Source organism: Thermobia domestica, chromosome 11 (genome assembly GCF_964235325.1).
Source record: "Thermobia domestica chromosome 11, izTheDome1.hap1.1, whole genome shotgun sequence".
NCBI lineage: Eukaryota > Metazoa > Arthropoda > Insecta > Zygentoma > Lepismatidae > Thermobia > Thermobia domestica.
In genome coordinates, this window is record NC_137464.1 from 266094611 (window position 1) to 266115475 (window position 20865).

The 20865-nt window shown below is 37.0% G+C and overlaps 1 protein-coding gene across 3 annotated transcripts in view; it reads left to right on the plus strand.

Annotated features, from left to right (window-relative positions):
* The window catches only part of zip (myosin heavy chain 10), a 299777-nt gene that overhangs the window by 210176 nt on the left and 68736 nt on the right, over nt 1-20865 (plus strand). For all 3 annotated transcript variants that reach the window (XM_081732288.1, XM_081732289.1, XM_081732290.1), the window contains 10 exons: nt 16-178; nt 2533-2676; nt 5143-5357; nt 7433-7585; nt 8848-9018; nt 11375-11539; nt 13773-13887; nt 16607-16910; nt 19290-19359; nt 19838-19998. In XM_081732288.1, the coding sequence (XP_081588414.1) occupies nt 16-178; nt 2533-2676; nt 5143-5357; nt 7433-7585; nt 8848-9018; nt 11375-11539; nt 13773-13887; nt 16607-16910; nt 19290-19359; nt 19838-19998 (1661 nt within the window). The remainder of the gene's footprint in view (nt 1-15; nt 179-2532; nt 2677-5142; nt 5358-7432; nt 7586-8847; nt 9019-11374; nt 11540-13772; nt 13888-16606; nt 16911-19289; nt 19360-19837; nt 19999-20865) is intronic.

Below are 20865 nucleotides of genomic sequence, written 5' to 3' on the forward strand. Positions count from 1 at the left end.
ATTCTTTCTTTGCAGGGTAAATTTATCCGTATTAATTTCGATGCTTCAGGATACATAGCAGGTGCCAATATTGAAACGTACTTATTAGAGAAATCCCGAGCCATTAGACAAGCTAAGGATGAACGAACCTTCCATATATTCTATCAGTTGCTTTCTGGTGCTTCGCCCGAGCAAAAGAGTAAGTGAATTCTTTCGCTGTATTTATTATGTTAATTAAAAAGAAAAAAAGAAAAAAAAAATGTACATGTTAATTAGGGGAGAAGTATACTTTTAAATATAACAACATAGTTCGTAAGACACATGTAGTAATCTGTCAACCAATCAATAAAGATATTTGTTTATATTGTGAACATGTCTGCTTGCAATGCGAGGATATTTACACGATGGCAGCTGTTCTGTCTAAGGAAATAAAATGCTAAGTTTTAAAGTTTGTTGTTTACCTTGACAACCTCAACCAGTAAATGCATCGTGAACGTTAACCTAAAGGAAATATATATTGTAATTTATTACGGAAGTGACACGACAGCATATAACTAGTTTGGCTCAGTAATCCAGTTTCCAGCAATTATTATTCCTGGACTCACCTAATTACAGTTTGAAGGTATAATATTTAAAATCAGAGTTACTTGGCATTGTTCATTTTCTTGATGATATCCCAGAGGAAGCTTAAGAAAATTCGAGTCAGGAGATCGTAATCCACGATTTTTCTGCTGGTAATAATTTAATCTATTTTTTTTTTTTCGTTAATTATTGGCTTATCACATTCTGTTAGTTTCTATACAAAATGTAATTACCATTCTTGTTTGATGCTTTAAACCTATGCTCTTAGGTTTTTCCTGTTTCACTTGGAACTTCAGTGAATAATGAAACTTGTTTCATCAAGCATTTTAACTAACTCATTCATTCTATGGCCTACGGAACCCGTAGGTTCAATGCCGCATTCACAAAAGCTCTCCACTGACTTCTATCCTTAGCCAGGCAGTGGCGTGCCATCGGGAAGTTAGGAGGTGGCTTTTATTCACTACTATTTGGAGTTAAAGTGGAGCCCAATCGCATATAACATTAAATATATTGATGATTGGTATTATCTATTTGGACAAAGAACCAAGTCCGTTATATTAACTCATCTGCGTGTAGACGTTACTACTAGTGCGTTGAAGTTGAGTGTATGCTAGGAGATTTCACCCAGTATCACGAGTGCCAACACCCACGAGTAGTGATTGCAGATTTTCTCTGGACAGTACTTCTTATCGAAGACAGTTCCCGCGAGAAGATGGAACAAGTTTCCATGCATCGAACGTGATTCGAAAATACAGATACCTATACGGAGGTACAGGTGTGTGTGTGTGTATTGAATACATGGTACTCCATATGTTCTTTCATATGGGAGCAAAACATACCATTCATGTAGGAATGACATCGCGAATTGTGATGTTAGATCTTATGCATACCAAAGCGATAAGGAAGTCATTTTGAAAATAACGCCTATCACCACAGAACACGTCAAGTCGATCGGTGCTAAGAGAAACATTGGAGTCAACACAATCCATGGACTTCAATCCTATCGAACGTATATTGAGATGCTCTCAGTATGTAGTCCTTCCACGAAATTTGAGTTCTTCAAAGGGTTTTTCGATCAACAATGGACCTACCTACTAATAGTTTGTTCACACTCTTATTAACAGCGTTCAGCGTTGTTGTGAAACATGTATTACAATGCGCGGTGATATTTCTGTAGTGCGGACGCAGTCCACGTCGTTTGGAGGTAGATATTTTCTGTTTAGTAAATTACGTTGATTGCTTAGTTTCATGCATGTATGTCGTACATACAGTGCTAGGTGTTACACATAACATTGAGCACAATCTATTACTTATTTAAAGCCCACCCACTCCGCCTTGTTTCGTCATTTGCTTGGCGTCTTACGGCAGTCGCTGCCATCCCATTACTACTTCTGCTACTTTTTAGGTCTGGCTCACAAATATTTACATCAAACCTTACATTATTTCTTTCGTCTTGTTGATTTTCATTCTTCCTTCTGGTATCCGTTTCTTCCTTATTTTAAGAGTTATGTATATCATCTGAATTGTTAGAAGAATTTGCTAGTTGTTGTCTACATTTGAAGGGTAAGGGGAAAAAACAAGGAATGTCCATGTAGGTGCTTCTTCGGGTGCTTTGTCCTATCTGTTGGTGACTCTTGGTACTATTTGACTGTATATGCCATGCATGCGTAGATGTAGAAATGTCCATGTAAAAAGGGTCAAAAGATGTAACTAACCCTATTCTTCTTATGCGGTTTTCAATATTAAATCGCAGTTTTCTCGAAAATGCAGTTTTGTGACATTCCTTCTTTTTTCCCCTTACCCTTCATTTGATATTGCAGTTTAGGCTGTGGCTATTTGTGAAAAGACAAATACACGTATCCTATACTTCAATAAAATAATTTACAGAAAGCACTAGAGCTTTTTAGATTTTAATATGGGAATAAATATGAATGATATTTTGTTATTCTTGTATTTTTTTTTTTTTTTCAGAGGAATTTATTTTGGAAGATGCGAAGCATTATTCATTCCTTACCCATGGTGCTGTTCCTGTGCCAGGCGTGGATGACATTCAAGAATACCAGAGCACTTGTAAAGCGATGAGTATAATGGGAATGACTCAGGAGGATTTATCAGGTAAACAGTTCTCTGTTGTCACTTTACTACCTTTCAAACAAAGAAATCTGAGATAATTCAGAATATTTTGCAAACTAATACTGTTTTAATCTTTCACAGAGGCTAAATAGAGATAGTTTCGAGGCATGAATAAAAAGTTCGGTTTACAAGAACTGAACCGCTTCATATATTTACCCTGCCTGTCCTTTCGGAAGGCAAAAAATGTGTCCCCGTCCGTGCAGGAGAACTACTTTGGGATCCCCATCAGTTTTGGTAGAGGGTCAAAAGTTAGGAAAAGAGTTCGTTGAAGGTCATATTCAAACCGGAAGTAGTAGAAATTAACCATTTCCGGTTTTAACATCATATAGATTTAAGAAACGGTAATAGATAGCAAGAAGCGGTTTTCTGCAATCGATTAAGCATTCCAAGAATATATTTTATATCCATTCTTAATTCAAGTAAAACAAGAAGTGATAGAAATTTACTACAACTTCCGGTTTCAATGTTGACCCACATAAAGCAAAAATAATAGCATGTATCGAGAAGTGCTTTTTTTGGAATCGGTTTACCTCTCTAAGAATAGATACTCTTAACCCTCTATTGAAACCAGAAGTGACAGAAATCAACTACTTCCGGTTTTAACGTTGATCGCTATAGAGTGAAAACGGTAACAGATCGCAAGAAAATGTATTGAGTCTCTACTCTAATGTCTGTATTAAAACCGGAAGTGGTAGAAATTTATTACCGCTTTCGGTTTCAATATTGGGAAGAGCACTTCGTACAAACTGTGTGATGTACACGTGACATTGCCGCCGCCTTTTTTTATATATATATACGGATTTAGCGTTCGAAGTAGAAGTTGACAAACACCGTGTGCGTGGGTTTTCTCGGGGTTCTCCCGTTTCCTCCCACTTTCTTCATTCCACCTTTTCCTTCATCACTCATCATCACCGTCTCCTTTAGCCTAACCGGCATAACCGTGGGACGTAAAACTCAAAGATTTTTCGAAGTAGAAGTTCTCTCCCACTTACCCCTCTACTGGAACTTGTAGTAGTAGGATCTCGATTGTTTGGAAGTGTTATTGTAGTTTCACGTATAAAACGAAACTAATTTCGTAATATTTAAAAAAAAATCTACTTTTTACCGTAGCTGTACACATGGGCGGAACTACGAGAAGACATGAGGGCATACCCCCCACATCTTGACAAAAAGTGAGTTATTCATATTAACTCCACACTCGTCTAAGAAGTATTCCATAGGTACGAGACCGATCAAAAGTCCCCCCCCCCCTCCAGCAGACAATTCCTAACTCTGCCCATGGCCGTATATGAAATTAAGATCATTAGGGGTGGGAGCCCTTATTAAAAAAAAAAGAACTGGTAGAAAGAAACAATGATAATACTCATGTAAACTTAAGTGTGGAAACAGTTCACATTAGAAATAACAACAATGAGTGTTATCATTGTTGTTCTGTACTCAATTTATTCTTTTTAAAGATGAGTTTTTTTCTTTCATAACCTTCATATCCGTCATTTCGTTCTGTAGTTATGACTTTTCTCTTTTATCATTCTTATCATTTTTCGATGGGTTGTAACTCCGAAGTGACGCGTTTTTTGCAACCATGGGCTGTGTGTAATTTCTTCGTGTTTTCGTCAGAGGATTCATTTTCCAAAGTTCTTTGATATTTCCGAATACCCTGTATATACTAGGGATGGCCACAAAGTTCCGGTTCCACGAGGAACCGGTTCTCGGAGATCCGGTTTTCAGAACCGGTTCCAGACGGATCCAAAAACCTGGTTCCAGAACCGGATCTAAGGAACCGGTTCCAGATCTGGAAACCCGGTTCCATAACCGGATCTTAGGAACAGGTTCCAGATCTGGATCTGAAAACCCGGTTCCAGAACCGGATCTTAGGAACCGGTTCCAGACTTTGATCCGAAAGCCCCAAAGACCCGTAAAGGAGGCACAAAGTTCACCTTCAAAACACTGCAAAGAGGATCATGCCCTTGTGCCCTCCCCGTCCAGACCTGCTTGTGCCCCCAGAAAAAAATTTTGGTTACCAGTGGGTATTTAGCCAAATGAGTTGGCCAGTTTGCCTGTTTAGCCAATGAGTTTGCCAATTACCCAGTTTATTTAGCCAAAGAAGAGAAGCGGCCACCGCCTCGGCGCCTGCCTGTCGATTCCACCATTTTCATCTAGCACACTGTTCACAGCCTGCCAGCAGCTCGGGTTTAGCGTAGGGATGGTCACAATTTTTTTGGTTCCAGACCTGGATCCGAAAACCCGGTTGCAGAACCGGATCTTGGGAACCGGTTCCAGACCTGGATCCGAAAACCGGTTCCGGGACCGGATCTTCTAGAACCGGATCTGTTCAGACCCGAAAACCTCCCTAGTATATACACCGTAACACGCTTAATTTTAAATAAATGAAAGTATTTTAAATAAATGAAATAAAAATCTTAAGATGCTTTACTTTTTTCCTTTCAGCAATCTTTCGAACTGTCTCCGCTGTGATGTTATTTGGCAACATGAAGTTCAAGCAGGAGAGAAGTAATGACCAGGCCATTCTTCCCGACAACACTGTGGCACAAAAAATAGGGCATCTTCTAGGATTAAGTGTAACTGACATGACGAAAGCCTTCCTTAGACCTCGCATCAAAGTTGGTAGGGACTTCGTCACTAAAGCACAAACGAAAGAACAGGTAAATGAAATTTATGCTCTAGGAAGTAATATGTAAAAAGTAAGTGGAAATACTTATGTATTTTTGTGATCAGGGCATAGTTTCTTTTCTTTCTTTGTTTTTTATGCATTTCCATGGTATAAATCTGTATTTCACTTTAACTAGGATTTTTTTCTGCATAATTGCTGATGAATGTTATGTGATATTTTGTGATACCTTAAATATGAATACTCTTACCTTGGATCACGATGTAATTTTCCATTTACATTTTAGATTGTACAGTTATTTAGATTCTGCAACTGACTGACAAGCGAATTACAGTTATCAGGAAATTAATTCCAGTTTTTAGTTTGAGGAAAGACAACAAATTAAAACCGTGACAAATCTATTGTAATGTACCGCGTGCTACTGTATGCAAACAATTTCATGTACTTTTGTTTGTCACACCACGTGAGATTACTACGAGCAGTAGATAACGGACCACTGGCACCTCCTACAAAGTACATAACAGAACAGCAGCAGCGCCACCGCCTATAAATTCGGCAGCAACCAGCAGACCAGTACCAATTCCCTGGTGTCCCTCCTACTGCTTGCTTCGGAGCACTAGGAGTAACTAATTTCCAAAGCTGCTTTTATTAGTTTCCTCCTGGCTTAGCCTGCTACGAGGCTCAGTTGGGAATCCTACCACAGTTGCTTAGTCTGCTTAAGAGCTCTGTCTTTTGTAACCCCCTCACTGCTTTCTTCGGAGCATTTGGGTTTCCTTCGGGACTCTACCTAGCCTGCTTCGAGACACTGTAGAAATCCTATCCTCAGCCATACGGTCAAAACCTAACTAATTTTAACCTAATAAATTAAAAACGAAGGCTTTTTTTATAGTATTTTCTATAAATACTGTTACATAGCAAATTTCTATAAATAAACTGGTAGTAGGAGTCAATTCCAAACCTTGTTTCTATTACCTAGCTCTATCTACCAAGAAGTTTTACCTATACTTTTTGCAAGAAGCCTAGTTCGTTACAATTTTGACTTACGAGGTTATTTACTTTGCTGTCAGAAAGGTTCCAGAGGAAGACAGAAATCTCTTCATATGTCTCCAGTTTAGCATTTGTGACAAGTTATCAACAAATGTGTCAGCGGACACTGAAACTGTTTGATTAAAATACTATTGCTTCGAACACAAAGTACGATTGTTCATATTTTAATTTATATGCTGCAGTTTATATGTAACAAGAAAACGGGAAAAAATCTTAAACCAGTTTGCTTTAAATAAAAATAATAATATTATGTGATAATTTTAAGGTATTAAAAAGACTTAAAATGTATTAGACGTAATGTTTTTATTTATATTTTTTAAAGGGGGGAGCATAGAGCAGGAAACGTACAGCTGGCTTGATTTACATATTGCAGATCCCAAGCTATGTATGTATATATGTAATACAAACTCATGATCCATTTACAGCTTTTGACGCTCTACTTTTTGTAAATAAAAGCAAACGACAGTTTTATTCTCTATATTCATCCTCTTGAAGTTTTAACTTATTGTCTGGCATAAAGGTTTTAATTAGTGGCTTTCATAACATTGAAAGCTTACCAGATCAGGTTTTTACTTTGATTTGATTTGCAGGTGACTCTCCTGTACATTGTAAGATTGTTATGTATTATTTTTCAGTTGTAGTTTCGTTTTTCTTGAAGTGAAAAGTATAAGCTGTACGTATTAAAGGTACAGGAAACCTCACAATGCGAAATGCTACTATGTCGGATTAATCTACTAATTAGGCTCCAAGAAATGTAACTGCGACAAACGATCAAGTCCAAACCGCTAGGTTTAACCTAAAACCTATAATTTTTATTTCCACTGTTAAGATTTTGACATTTGAATATCTGACCTACACATTTTCCCTTTTATCGATCAAGCTTACAAAATAACAAGAGATGTTAGTATAATCATTGTAACCATAAGCTGCTGTCAGGATCCTCCCGTCAAACACCGTAATGATCTATATGCATGAAAGTGACATTTTATCGTAGAAATCTCAGAATATTCTCAGCACCAGTGCAAGTTCATTTGCCCACACTAATGTATTTTATAATTTCAGGTTGAATTTGCTGTGGAAGCAATTTCTAAAGCATGCTACGAGCGCATGTTTAGGTGGCTAGTAAATCGCATCAACCGATCTCTGGATCGAACGAAAAGGCAAGGGGCTTCCTTTATTGGCATCCTCGACATTGCAGGATTCGAAATCTTTGAGGTATGTATTCAGTTCTGTGCTGTGCTTATCCACATTGCTTTTGAGTGTAGCGTAATCACACAGTGCCTTGGTCGGTGCTCTGAGCCAGCAAGGAGAAACTTTGGTGCAGATTCACTGTCACAGATGCGCTATTATTGACATTATTTGTAAGTAAGTCAGCTTATTGGAGGAAAATACTCCGAAAATATCGTAAGTACTTAGATATCTAATTAGATAATTATAGGGTTAATATTACATTAAGAAATTGTATTTACATATTAAAAAAATTCACACAATACTTTGAATTAGAATAGTATAGTAGAATATCGTTTTACGTATGTGTGCTCCATTAGTTCACGTTACAAATTAGCTAAAATTTAAAGTCTACCGGATCAAACTTTATGGACAAAGAAATATGGGGAAGTTAACCAGTAACGGCAACAGAAGTATCTCTCAAAGATATAAACCTTTCTATTTATGGTCGGATCCTAAACTAAGAGCATACTGTAGTCATATAAGATTTGTCTTCACATTCTACAAAGCTTCTGAAGCATCGTAAATCCTCAAGCAGAAGTGCACTTTTTGTTTTCCGTCAGTAGCAGCGTCAATAATAGTGTTTTAAGGATAACACATAGACAATCAGAAGGTGGTGTATGATAACATCAAAAAATGAATGAGAATAAAAATACACTAAATGTACTTTTCTGGTGAGTAAAGTCGCTGCTGTTGTGTTTACGTGGAGTTAAGAGACGTTGGCAGGATACACGTGATTTGCCAGTCCAGTTCTCGGTTGCGTTTTAATAGGATTGTAGAAATGGTTATACTTGGTAGCTGTTAGGAGTTTAAGAAATCGGAAAGCCAAAAATGTTGCCACGTCGAGTAGCCCCCGATTTACGTCAATTCGCAGTTACGTAATTGTAAACCTAGAAAATACGATTACTAGTTCGTATGAATACGAAAGTTATCCTTCACAAATTATAAATTTTACAGAGGTTTACAGTATGCATTTCCAGTACTTACGTTAAGTCGTGGGCTTACTATATTTCAGTTCAATACTAGAAAAGGAAATTATAAATTAAGCGGTGAAAGAGAAGGTAACTGCTCGTGCCTTAGACATAATTGTAGGAACTCATTCAAGTTAGTAGTGTGAAAATGTAAAATTATCTGGTGAAAGAAATTTACAGAAACGTTAAAAAATGTTTGTTTTTCTCCTAAGGTTAATACTAGTATGTCCATATGTGTATAAAAGTAAAATATAACATGTGTTTTTTTTTTAATTGTAGCTGAACTCTTTCGAGCAGTTGTGTATAAACTACACAAATGAAAAGCTTCAGCAGCTGTTCAACCACACAATGTTTATCTTGGAGCAAGAGGAATATCAACGAGAAGGCATTGAGTGGAAATTCATTGACTTTGGTCTCGATCTCCAACCTACAATCGATCTAATCGAAAAGGTTTGTCTTAATTTTATTTTTATTACAATAAAAGCAGCAGTTTTTTTTTTTTTTTTGTATGTGTATCTATTTTTGTGTGTGTATCTGTATATATAATTATTTACTACAAAATGATGAAAACATAATCACACTAGAAAAATTTACTCTATAATTACTTTTACTAAATGCTTCTTCAGGTAGGGAGGAAAAGAAGTAGCGGGAAATGAAGAAGCAGAGGGGGTGTGACGTCATGTTAATGTCGTCCGACTAAAGGTGTTGGTCGGAAGATATAACCAATGTTCTTTTTTGTTTGAAGATTTCGCACAAGGTTTGCATTAAATTGGCGTATAGTCACCTGTGATGGTCTGTTCACATAGCAAATAGTCAGTTAATAAACTGTTATCCTTTAGTATCTCAGAAGCATGTTTTCTCCACTCCATAGATCGTCGTTTCGTCTCAGGATCAAAATGATGGATTTAAGGCTTATTCATGATTGCAAACTGCCTGTAAAACTTTCCTGGATTACGTTTGATCCTGGCCAAAAGTTCTTAGGAACAAAAGTATTCGCTGCTTCTTCTAAACAATGGACAACATACGTGATAACCATCGTGTATGTAATCTGTACAAGATATACACATACATATAAAAGTATAGGTCACGTAAATCACAAATGCGCGGCGAAAAGCGTAGTTGTGAGACCAGGGTGCGAAGAAAAACCTGAAGCATGATGTTTATAGTGGAGATTACCAAACATATTACAATCTGTATCATTACTTTGTAAACCCCTGTAGGATTCAAGTATTAATACTTGTTTGAAGTGTTATCAAACTTCAATAGAATTTGAAGATTATGGATTTTTTAAACCGTATTTTCATTGACAATGATGATTCGGTGTTCGGTGTAGAAAGAAAGTTTTTCATCGATTTGCGGATTTGGTTTTTGTTTTGTACCCAGAATTGTTACATATTTTAAATAAAATGTAATTCTTAGGAATGTTTATCTTCAACATTTGTTTTACGAGTTGAATAATCATATATTAAACTAGTGTTAGATTATTATTTTCCTCAGTTTTGCACGAAAGGTTGCCCGTAATAGTCTGCTTTTACTGACACTCCCGAAAGACACATTTAGTCTCTGTTACGTCCTGATATATTACAAACTACACAGGGCCTGTACTTGGTAACAGTACAACTTGTGCACGATCTGTGACAGCTGTCTGAGAGGGGTTCATTTATGGATTTTCCGCCTCTCAGCAATAGTGAAACGGTAGAAAGAAGATAATTTAATCGTCAACAAAGCTGGTGTGGGGTCTCATCCGACGATGTGTCCAATAGGCCACTGCGATACGTGATCGGCCTGAAATTGTGAGGAGAACATGGCCCTAACCCGCCTGAACTTCGAACACAGTGCACGCAATTAAAAGAGCAGTGACCTCCTGTGCAGAGAAAATTATTCATACGACACTATATCTCAAAAGGCTTATATTTGTAACATGATCCGGAAGAATCTCGCATTGGAAGCATATCATAAGGCGCGCGGATACCGCCTCACAGAGGACTTTATCCAGGAGTGTCACAAATGTCAGGAAACTATGTGAAACGTACCTTGCAGGGGGCAAGTGGAAATGGATGTTTACTCTAGATGAGGAGATTAAAGGAAACAAACAGAATTCAATCAATTTTCTATCGTCAAACAACGCAAGAACTATTCTGACTTCGTGCTGGATTGCAAGTCAAAGTTTTCCAAGGAATTTCTGGTGGTGGCGGGATATTGCAGCTGGGGAACGTTGCCACTCGTTGAAGTGCATTCCGACACCAAACTCATCGCAAAACACATCCCTGCTTATATGGTGACGAAACCACAGATACATGAATTCACATGCACAAGGCTTCCAGCCATACTGCTCGATCAACCCAGGCTTTTGCGCAAGGAAGGCAGGAGAAACGGAAATTTGAGTAATTCCATTTTCACTATGGCTATGAAATCCCCGGACGTTTCACCGATGTACTACTAGGGGTTTGGATTCCTCAAACAAGCACTTGCTCCACGCCGTTCCTGTATCTGAGGGACTTAAGAAAGTTGCCAAAGGCGTTTGCTGAGATATTCCCATTGTACATAGGAGTTTGATACAGTGAAAACTATGCTGTCGTGTGATCGTTCAAGTCCGTAACCGTCACGCCGAACACGATTGGTGTTAGAGAAAGAGGACGTACTAGGAAAGTAGTTCAAAGTAGATTACTTTTTATCGTAGGCAACATTCCTTATGTTTGTACCTCTTAATTGTACACCTCTATCTTAATTTTATGCCATTTATTTATGGTTTTAAGTGATAATTATCGATTAGGAATTGAGAATAAAATGCAACGCTTATTTTCAGCCGATGGGAATTTTAGCTCTGTTGGATGAAGAGTGTTGGTTCCCGAAAGCTACAGACAAAACGTTCGTTGAGAAGCTTGTAAGTGCCCATAGTGTACATCCGAAATTCATGAAGACCGACTTCAGAGGAGTGGCTGATTTTGCAATCATCCATTACGCTGGCAAGGTAAGGTTTAAATAAGTAAATAAAAGTATTTAATATTAGTATTAGTAAGATTTTAACTGATAGTTCATTTAGACGAAAAAGTCTACAATGCGCACAGATATACAAAGACTAATGTCAAGAGGTTCCAGTCAATAACAGCTACTACATACACTTCTAGATTGCTGTGCCATTTCATGGCTAAGTTGCTAGGATACATGCTTTGTCCGCATGGTCCTGGGTTTTATTTCCGGTAGCAGTACCATCATTAATACAGGTCCGAGTAAGTAGTTAAGATTCCACTTTAAACAGCAGATCTTTTCATACAGCATGGGACATTTAACTCCAATCTATTTATCCTATAGATTGCTGTACTTCACACATAACAAATACTCCTCCTCATATCTTCCTCATCAGACTTCAATACGTAAGCAGAAGAAGTTTAGAGTGGGTATGTATGTCCTTCCTTCTGACTGTTGGGGACCGCAGTGGCTCAATGGTAGAGCGTTCACCTCTGGTGCATGGGTTGGGTGTTTGGTTCTATCCCAGCTCTCACCAAGTGAACTTTGTAGTGGACAGTGTGTGCATGGATTTTCTCGGAGTTCTCCCGTCTCCTCCCACTTTTTCGTTCCACCTTTTTATTCATTTCTAATCATTACAGTCTCCTTTAGCCTACCAGGCATAAACGTGGGACGTAAAACATAGTTTTCATTTCATTTTACATCTGTCTGTCGATACTCTTCAGAACAAACCGGTAAGAGATGGCGAGAAGTTGTTTTTGGTAGGATTGTGTGTCCTTAAAACATAATCCATTTCCGTCCTTATCCTTTTGTTAGGAATCTACCCTTCCCAGTTATACTTTTATCCATAGATCAGAGATAAAAGCGAGCGAGAAACTGTTTTTTGATAACTGATTTGACATCTCTTCTTCGCTCGTATCACTTTACTGAAACTGGGACTGGTAGAAATTTTATTTCAACTTATGGTTTCAACATTGGTCCACAAAGAGCAACAGCGGTAATAGATAATGAGAAACATTTTTGGTGTAGATTTAACGATACAAGAACAGGTTCCAAATCAGCTCTAGTGCCTCTGTTGAAAGCAGAAGTAGTAGAAATATGTTACCGCGTCCTGTTTCTGTAATGGTCCTTAAAGAGTATAACGTAGTACATGTGCAGAAGTGATATTTTGATATGAATTTAGTGCTCCAAGGACACGTTCAATCTCAGCTGGTAACCCCTTAGTGAAACCAGAAGTTGTAGAAATCTGTCGTTTTCCTGTTTTAATATTACATTTTTATAGAGCAAGCACAGAAAAAAGAGCAAAAGATTATTAGATAATTCAGCATCCCAAGAGTAAGGGTTTTTGAAACCAGAAGCGATAAATTGAATTCTGTAATTTGGAATTTACCATAATTTAACAATATGAAACAAAACTTACTTTGACTACCAAAGTCACTACAATATTAACGAAAGGAGGAAACAGTTGAAATTTTTACACATCAGAGCCTCTGTAGGTGCGAATCCAATAATATACGAAGAGTGAGAAGAGAGTGCCTTCTACACTCAATATAAGGACATTGGATTATCCAAGCACAGCAATTAACTATAGTACAAACCATTTGCTCTGAGTGGAGAGCACATACTTTAGGAGTGAGTGTGTGGCTGTTCTGGGTAGCGTATTTGTTAGGAACGGTATGCAGAAGGTCGCGGGTTTGAGTCTTGGTCCAGTCATTCATTTTTTTCACTCTGCTTAAAAGTTTTTGAATTCGTTTGCCAAGATGCGTTTGTTATTTGTTAATCACGTATTTGTGCTATTCAAAGACTATAAGTGATTTGTTTTAACCCCTACCTTACTTAGTTACAATTAAACAATTGTGTACTGTAGGCATATGGCTGAATATGATAGAGAAAAGGGAATGTATTCATGATAAGTTGGATAAGGTAGTGCGACCAACTGTTCTAGAGACAAATTTTTAGCAATATGAGAATAGTAAAAATTAAGATAGTAAGTACGGCTTCCCTTCCTCTAACCGCCTCAGATTGTAAGGCAATATTTCTCTTCGAATAATTATAAATCTATTCTGATTGTAAATATCGTATTACGTGGCAGTGTCGGTTTCATATACGTATTATTCTTAATTCTAAAAACAGGTAACGCGAACTTTTAGATTATGAGCTTGTTTCATGAATTAGAATTATTTCATTCATTAGTAAAATGCTAAAATACAGGAAATTTATTGTGACTTGTGTTTCAGGTGGATTACTTGGCTGCTAAATGGTTAATGAAGAATATGGATCCATTGAACGAAAATGTTGTGTCTTTATTGCAAACATCGCAGGATCCATTTGTTGTTCAAATATGGAAGGACGGTGAGTTTTGTGTTAATTACAATTTACTACTACGATTGTAAGCAATAAGACTGTAACTTTTCCACCTTAAAAATCTGTAGTTTTTACTTTCTTTCTTTCTTTCTTGAGCAGCTCAAACTAGTAGTTAGGGCTTTCAAAATCCTGGCGCCAAGTCGCCATGGCTATTGGAAATAAATTGGCGCTTTTTTTCTTTCTTTCTTTCTTTCTTCAATAGTATTCCAAATATTTACCTGCCACTACTTCTGAATTTAATGTGCTTGAATGGATTAAAAATATATTACAATAGATGCATTATAGAGTTGAAAATTTTCAGTTTAACCTTGAACCTTGATTAATTTTCCTAATTCAAAACGAACTTTATTTTTAGTTCCCCCTATAGATACCGATCTATAAACTGGAATGGAAGTTCAATCATAAATTAGCATTAATTTTAAACAACTATATTGATTTATTGCATATGTAGAAGTCAAAATTAGAATGTTTCATATATAAATTGGAAATTAATGTATTGTGCGTAAAAATTGGTAAGAAGGAATGTAGTCCTAAACTGTGTAGAACCTCACTTGCGTAAGTCTTAAAATGCAGAAGTTCTAAAAATAGTCTAGCTAGAAAAGTTGTGAAGGGCAAGAAGCTTAATTCTTAAGAACGTACGGACGTCTTGGAATAATCTAGCTGTACAAGGAATGGCCTCCATCATTATTAGAGCTTTTGATCGATCAAAAAAGTGGACAATTGGAATTTCAGTGCTCAAGTAACAAGATTATATACATGTATATAACAAAATCAACACACTGCTGCTTCACTCACATTACTTTTAACCCTTTTAAATTATACCTTTGATTTTTACTCAATAGGATAATATCTCATTATTCCCGTTAAAAAAAAAGTACTAATAAAGTTTTTTACTTCGTTTCCTATCTTTTGTTTTTTCAAGACTGGAGGCATTGTAGAACACGTTACGTATGGCTTCCCGCCTTTTTTCATCGAGACATTGGGGGTGATGACGTAATAAGTTTAAAGAAATCTTTTTTGTTAGGTCTATTTTTATATTTTATTGGCGGACTTACTTTTGCACCCAGAAGATTGAAATTTTCCAGACACATTCAGTGGACCCCTTAGTATTTTCAGACTTCTGCGTTTACACAGGGGGGTCCAGAGGGGTAAAAGGTAAAAAAAAAAAAAAAAAGGATATTTTTAAAACAAAAATCCCCTTTTTCGCGATTTTCCCGCGTCTGATACATGATGGAGACATGTGAATGGTACCGTTTAAAAGGCTGCTCTATTGTAAAGAGAATGAGGTACGAACCATGATCCTAGAATAGTGATGTCTCAGGAAATTTTTACCTGAGATCTTATTTTATGCAGGAATCTGGGGTATTGTGGGGATATTCTTAGCACGTTGGTAAATATTTTTCCCGTCCTTAGTTTTCAAGATAGAAGGCTGAAATTTTGTACACACATTCAGTACCCCTTAGTATTCTTCAGTTGATTTCGAGATCTGTGCGTTAACACAGGGAGGAGGGTCCAGAGGGGCCCAAACTTAGAAAACAGGTATTTTTCACCAACAATCCCTATTTTCCTCAAAATTTCCCTCCTTGGAGACATGATAGACTCATGTGAGTGGTGTCGTTTGAAAAGCTATTCTACTCTGAAGAGAATGAGGCACAAAACATGATCCTAGGATAAATAGGGGTTTCTTACGAAATTTTTATATTACATCCGGGTCTTTGGGGGCCATCTGGGGCATTGTGGGGATGTTCTTAGCTCATTGGTAAATATTTTCCCTCTCTTACTATTCAAGATAGAAGCTTGAAATTTTGTACACCCCTAAGTATGTTTGTTTATTTTGAGATCTGTGCGTTAACACAGGGGGCTCAAAATTTAAAAAAAAAATAATAAGCAAAAATCTCGATTTCTCTCAAAATTTTCCTCCTCAGGGACATGATAGGAAAATGTGAGTGGTACAGTCCGCAGAAAAAAAAAAAAACTGCAACATGAGCATGTAAGTTTATTGTGAAACTACGCCTAACAGCCCAGGGAATCAACATGACGTGTAAGTGGCACGAATCACACCAGAAGAAACATCGGCGTTCTCCCTTGCACACTTCTTTTGGAGCAAAAGGCTTCGTCGTTTTTTCAATAAACTTACATGCTCGTGTTGCAGGTTTTTCGCTGTGGTCTGTACAGTTTGAAAGGCTGTTCTATTCTGAAGAGAATGGGGTAAGAATCATGATTCTAGGATAAATACGGATTATGCTGTAGCTGATTGACTGAAAGTCTATAATTTACAAACAAAAGTAAAAGGTTATTGCTGAGAGAGCCTGAACACGAAGGTTATATCAGTAATTAGATTTTAAGGCTAAAACATGTAGACTTCGTGTTCTTTTCAGAACTGGCACCTACATCAGAAGAACACCTTTCAAACGCAGGTTATAAATAAGGGAAGATGCATTTTTCAAGTATCTGTACGACAGGTACTTTCAAAATATCCTCCACCTCTGTTCTGTGTTAATTAGTTTATGCCTGAAGTTTTGCGAAAAGCGTGTTCCTTACATTATCCAGAGACTTAATTAGCTTTTAGAATTTGAATTATGTAGTTCATCTGACCATTTACTGGTGGCTTATCAAAGCAGTCGTAAATTGTTAGCAGTTCTTCGTAATATAGTCCAATTCATGATTAACCTGTACCTCGAATTAATTTTCTTGATTTCTTTTACAGCTGAAATCGTGGGAATGGCGCAGCAGGCATTAACTGACACACAGTTCGGAGCTCGTACACGAAAGGGAATGTTCCGAACAGTGTCTCAGTTGTATAAGGAACAACTTGCCAAACTGATGGTTACGCTTAGGAATACTAATCCAAACTTCGTCCGATGTATTATTCCAAATCACGAGAAACGGGCTGGAAAAATAGATGCTCCGTTGGTGCTGGATCAGCTACGGTGTAATGGTGTATTGGAAGGCATCAGAATCTGCAGACAGGGCTTCCCTAACCGTATCCCATTCCAGGAATTTAGGCAAAGGTACAGTGTGTGGTATTTAACTATTGAACAAATCGATGTTTATAGCAGTATTAGTATTACAAAGGGCGTTCAAAAAGTTTTGCACAATGGGCCATAACTTTTTAAATAGTAGCATTAGGACCATGAAATTATGTGCGCATGTACTTCTCTCCTTTGTGTACGTACGCATGTTAAAAAATGTATCCTGCATCCGCCGTGACACATTTAGCCATTCGGTATTTCCTTGCCGTGAATGCACTTGGGTAAAACCCCAGACACTGACTATTTACAAGACTGTTTCACACATGCAGTGAGATCTTGGTCACTAGTAAACTCCCTGCTACGAAATTGGGCCTTCAGACGCCCATACAGAAAGAAATTGGATGGGGCCAGATCCGGATTATAGGGGAGGGGGTTGAAGGCCACTTCCCATGCGATACCTCTGATTTTTTGCTGTGTGTGATTGCCAGAATGGGGTTGTTCCTTTATGAGCAGATATAACACCCAAGGGGCACAGAATTTTCTGTAACCTGAAGACTGTATTAATGTTAGAACACTACCCACAGATAACCCAATCGCTTCAATAAGTTATCGTGTGGTCTTGTTAACGTCGTTCAGTGCAGTTGATAGTCTGCCGGACTGTGTTGGTCCAATAGACTGAAATTACCATTGTGGAACCTTTGTATCCATTACATGATGTTGCTACGGTCCAATGTCTCATCCCCATGCAGAAGAAGCAGTTTGCGTCAGATAGACATGGTTGAGTAATCGCCTGTGTTGTACAGGAACTCAGCGACCGACTATTGGTAACTGCGGCAGTCTGTACTTCATTTTCCATTGTGGGCGTATCTGTAAATAGAGGAAGAAAATTTATATAACGTCAACATAAAGGACATACGTACATGCACAAAAAATATGGTTCTAGTTCTAGCCATAAAAAAGCCTATTGTGTAATACTTTTTGACGGCCCTTTTATGAAGTATGTAAATGACTTCGAATTTGTTCTCTTTGAACATTAAGGCTGTATGAAATGTGGATCTATAGTTTAATGTAGGATCTGCAGTTTAATGTAGGAGTTCCCATTACAAATTCAACAAGGGTCTTCCAACGCCAAAGGCAAGCTCATTCGTGGCTAAGCGGTTAGCATACGCGCCTTTGGGGTGGGAGGCCCGGGTTCGATTCCCGGCGGGAGCTCATGTGGTTCGGATTCCACGTTTATCAGTAGGTCAACGTCTCATATAGCCTCGGTGCTGAAAGAGACGCTAAACTCAAAAATCATCCAACGTCAAAGGCAAATACGCCAATCATATAACCGTAAGGAGTCTCGTAGTATATGTGCCATTAAGGCTTCAGTTTGTAGGTGTTTGTGTAGGGTGAATCAAGAAAATACTGATGGGTGTGTATAAGGAACAAAAAAGAGGCTTAAGGTATCCTCTTAAGATTTTAAAGTAGAAGAAAGTTTATATATATATATATATATATATATATATATATATATATATATGTATATAAACCACAGTTTCTGGACCACCATTCACAGTTTTTAGAATTCGAAATTTGGTTTTTCGCGATTTTGGACAGCCCTAGCTCTGAAACGATGCACTTTTCATCATATGTTCATATGAACCTTTTCTCTTATTTTGCTGTGAGGAATCGCCTCTTTTTTGAGCTTTTAGGTTTAAGTGTAGAAGAGTAGTTTTTGAACTTTTAGGTTTGTTATGGAACTGAAGAAAATTGATAACAAACAACATTTGTTATTTGTGATACGAAAGGATTTCGACATAATGAAGAAAACCGATACTTACGGTTACATTAAAATATTCTATAAAACAAACTGTTGAAGGTTGTAGCTACGTCCGAAAATTAGATTAAAAAGAACATTAGATTAGATTGAAAGGATTGAAAAACTCATTAGAAGTAAATATACAGGTAGCTTTCCCCAATATGTGAAGAAATGCTTGTTTTGGGAAAAGCGACTTTGTGCCAAGCCTGTATATTTTCATTAATGTTTAGTTTTTACTTCCAGCAGATCTCAAAGAACTTTATTAACTTAGGTTGAAAAATGTATGACGAGAAATATCCAGCAAATTAGGGAAAAAGCTATAAAGATACACAATACAAAGAATCAGGAAGATCCATAATTATATTTTAAAATTAGACTAACTTATATTTTATATGGAAGTTTATAGTTTGTCAAGATGCAAGCTGCGTAGTGTAACGCACTAACAGGGTAAGCAGAAAACCTGAGGTCGATTCTTAGTGCAATTTTTTCTTTCTTTCTTTCTTTCTTTTTTTTTTCGTTTTTTAAATTTAATTTTATTAAGCTTAGTTGGCAAACAGGAGTAAGTTGTAAGATAGCATAATAAAGATTTTTAATGGCTAAATATTGTGTATTTTCAGATATGAGCTGCTGACCCCTAATGTCATACCGAAAGGATTTATGGATGGAAAGAAAGCATGCGAGAAAATGGTAAGCATACGTATTCATTGAACTTGAAAATATGAGCAGAAATGCTATGGAATCTAGAACTTCATTATCGAAGCATTTTGTTTTTGATGTACTGTTAGTGAATAACTAGAAGATACTAGACACAGGTTTAGAATTGAAACACGTAATGGCCTTGTACAACGTACACAATTGACCGCTAAAGAAATCATGACTTGAACTGTCTTAAAAAGATACTGTGTAAGAATGCGGTTGAAACAGTGAGTAGAACTCGCATTTCAAAATGGCTAGTAACCGTTTTTAAGCGGAAATACTTTTCCGAGGTTATTTACATTTGAACGCGACCCCACAGTTGGTCGCATGAATATGTAATCTTCCACTGTTAAGAGATAGAGAGAATAATCAGGGAAATAGTGTAAATATATTATGTCTGGTATATTCTCTGGTGCCTCGTATTGTTTTCAAGGAAAAAGTATAAAACTTCTTTTAATTTCTTTTGCAGATTCAAGCTCTGGAATTGGATCCTAACTTGTACCGTGTTGGTCAATCGAAAATTTTCTTTAGGGCTGGTGTACTTGCTCATCTTGAGGAAGAGCGTGACTATAAAATCACCGATCTCATTGTAAATTTCCAAGCTTTCTGCCGAGGGTACTTAGCAAGAAGGTAAGTGTTTGCTTTCTCAATCCTACATAGTTACGAGATTTCTAATTTTCTAAGTTGTGTTCGCTTAGGAATAGATGTATGCAGAAAGTTAATTCTTTTAATTTGTTTTGTACTGGAAAAATTTTGCAAAAGTAACCCATTGAATTTGCCGTTTCAAGATTCGTTTTATAATTTCTCAAAGTAAGACAAGAGGAGAAATTGAAAAGCATTTATTATAATTACTTAACATATAGTTAAGAATCAGTGTTGATATTCATCGTTGGCTCTGTAATAGCAGTTTAAATTGTAGAGAGAGGCAAGAAACTTATAGACTGATGATATAATTGAAGTTTTACGGGAATAATTCAAGTCAAACCAGAACTTGAGAGATCAGAATAACATAGTACTGTGTCGTAAAATTGAAAAAAGGTCTCATAATCAAATGATGATGAAAATTGTCGAAACTACTTACTTGGTCTTTTCTAAAGATATTCAAAGTAGATTTGGAGTATGTCATTTATTTTTACCGTCTGTGCCGTTTGTAGACTGATTCATTAATCCTTTCTTCTTTTCTCTTTTCGACATTTGTGAGATAAATCAGTTGCCAATGTAGACTGAATCACGTGACGCATTCCGTATAATCTTCGATCTTCAAAAAGCTTTAGAAAGACAGTGTAAATAGGGAATTTGCTTGTCTTTATTACGAGTTCCTTTTTCAATATTAGGATGTTTTGTCTACCGTTTATTTCGTTTTACTCCTGATCTGCGATACAAGGTCACGTTTCAACTTGAAATATCAGGAACAACATGGTTTGCATATATGTAGTGTGGAATGTATGTATTTCTTCATTTTCGTATTAATTTACAGATAATATACAAATATTTGCT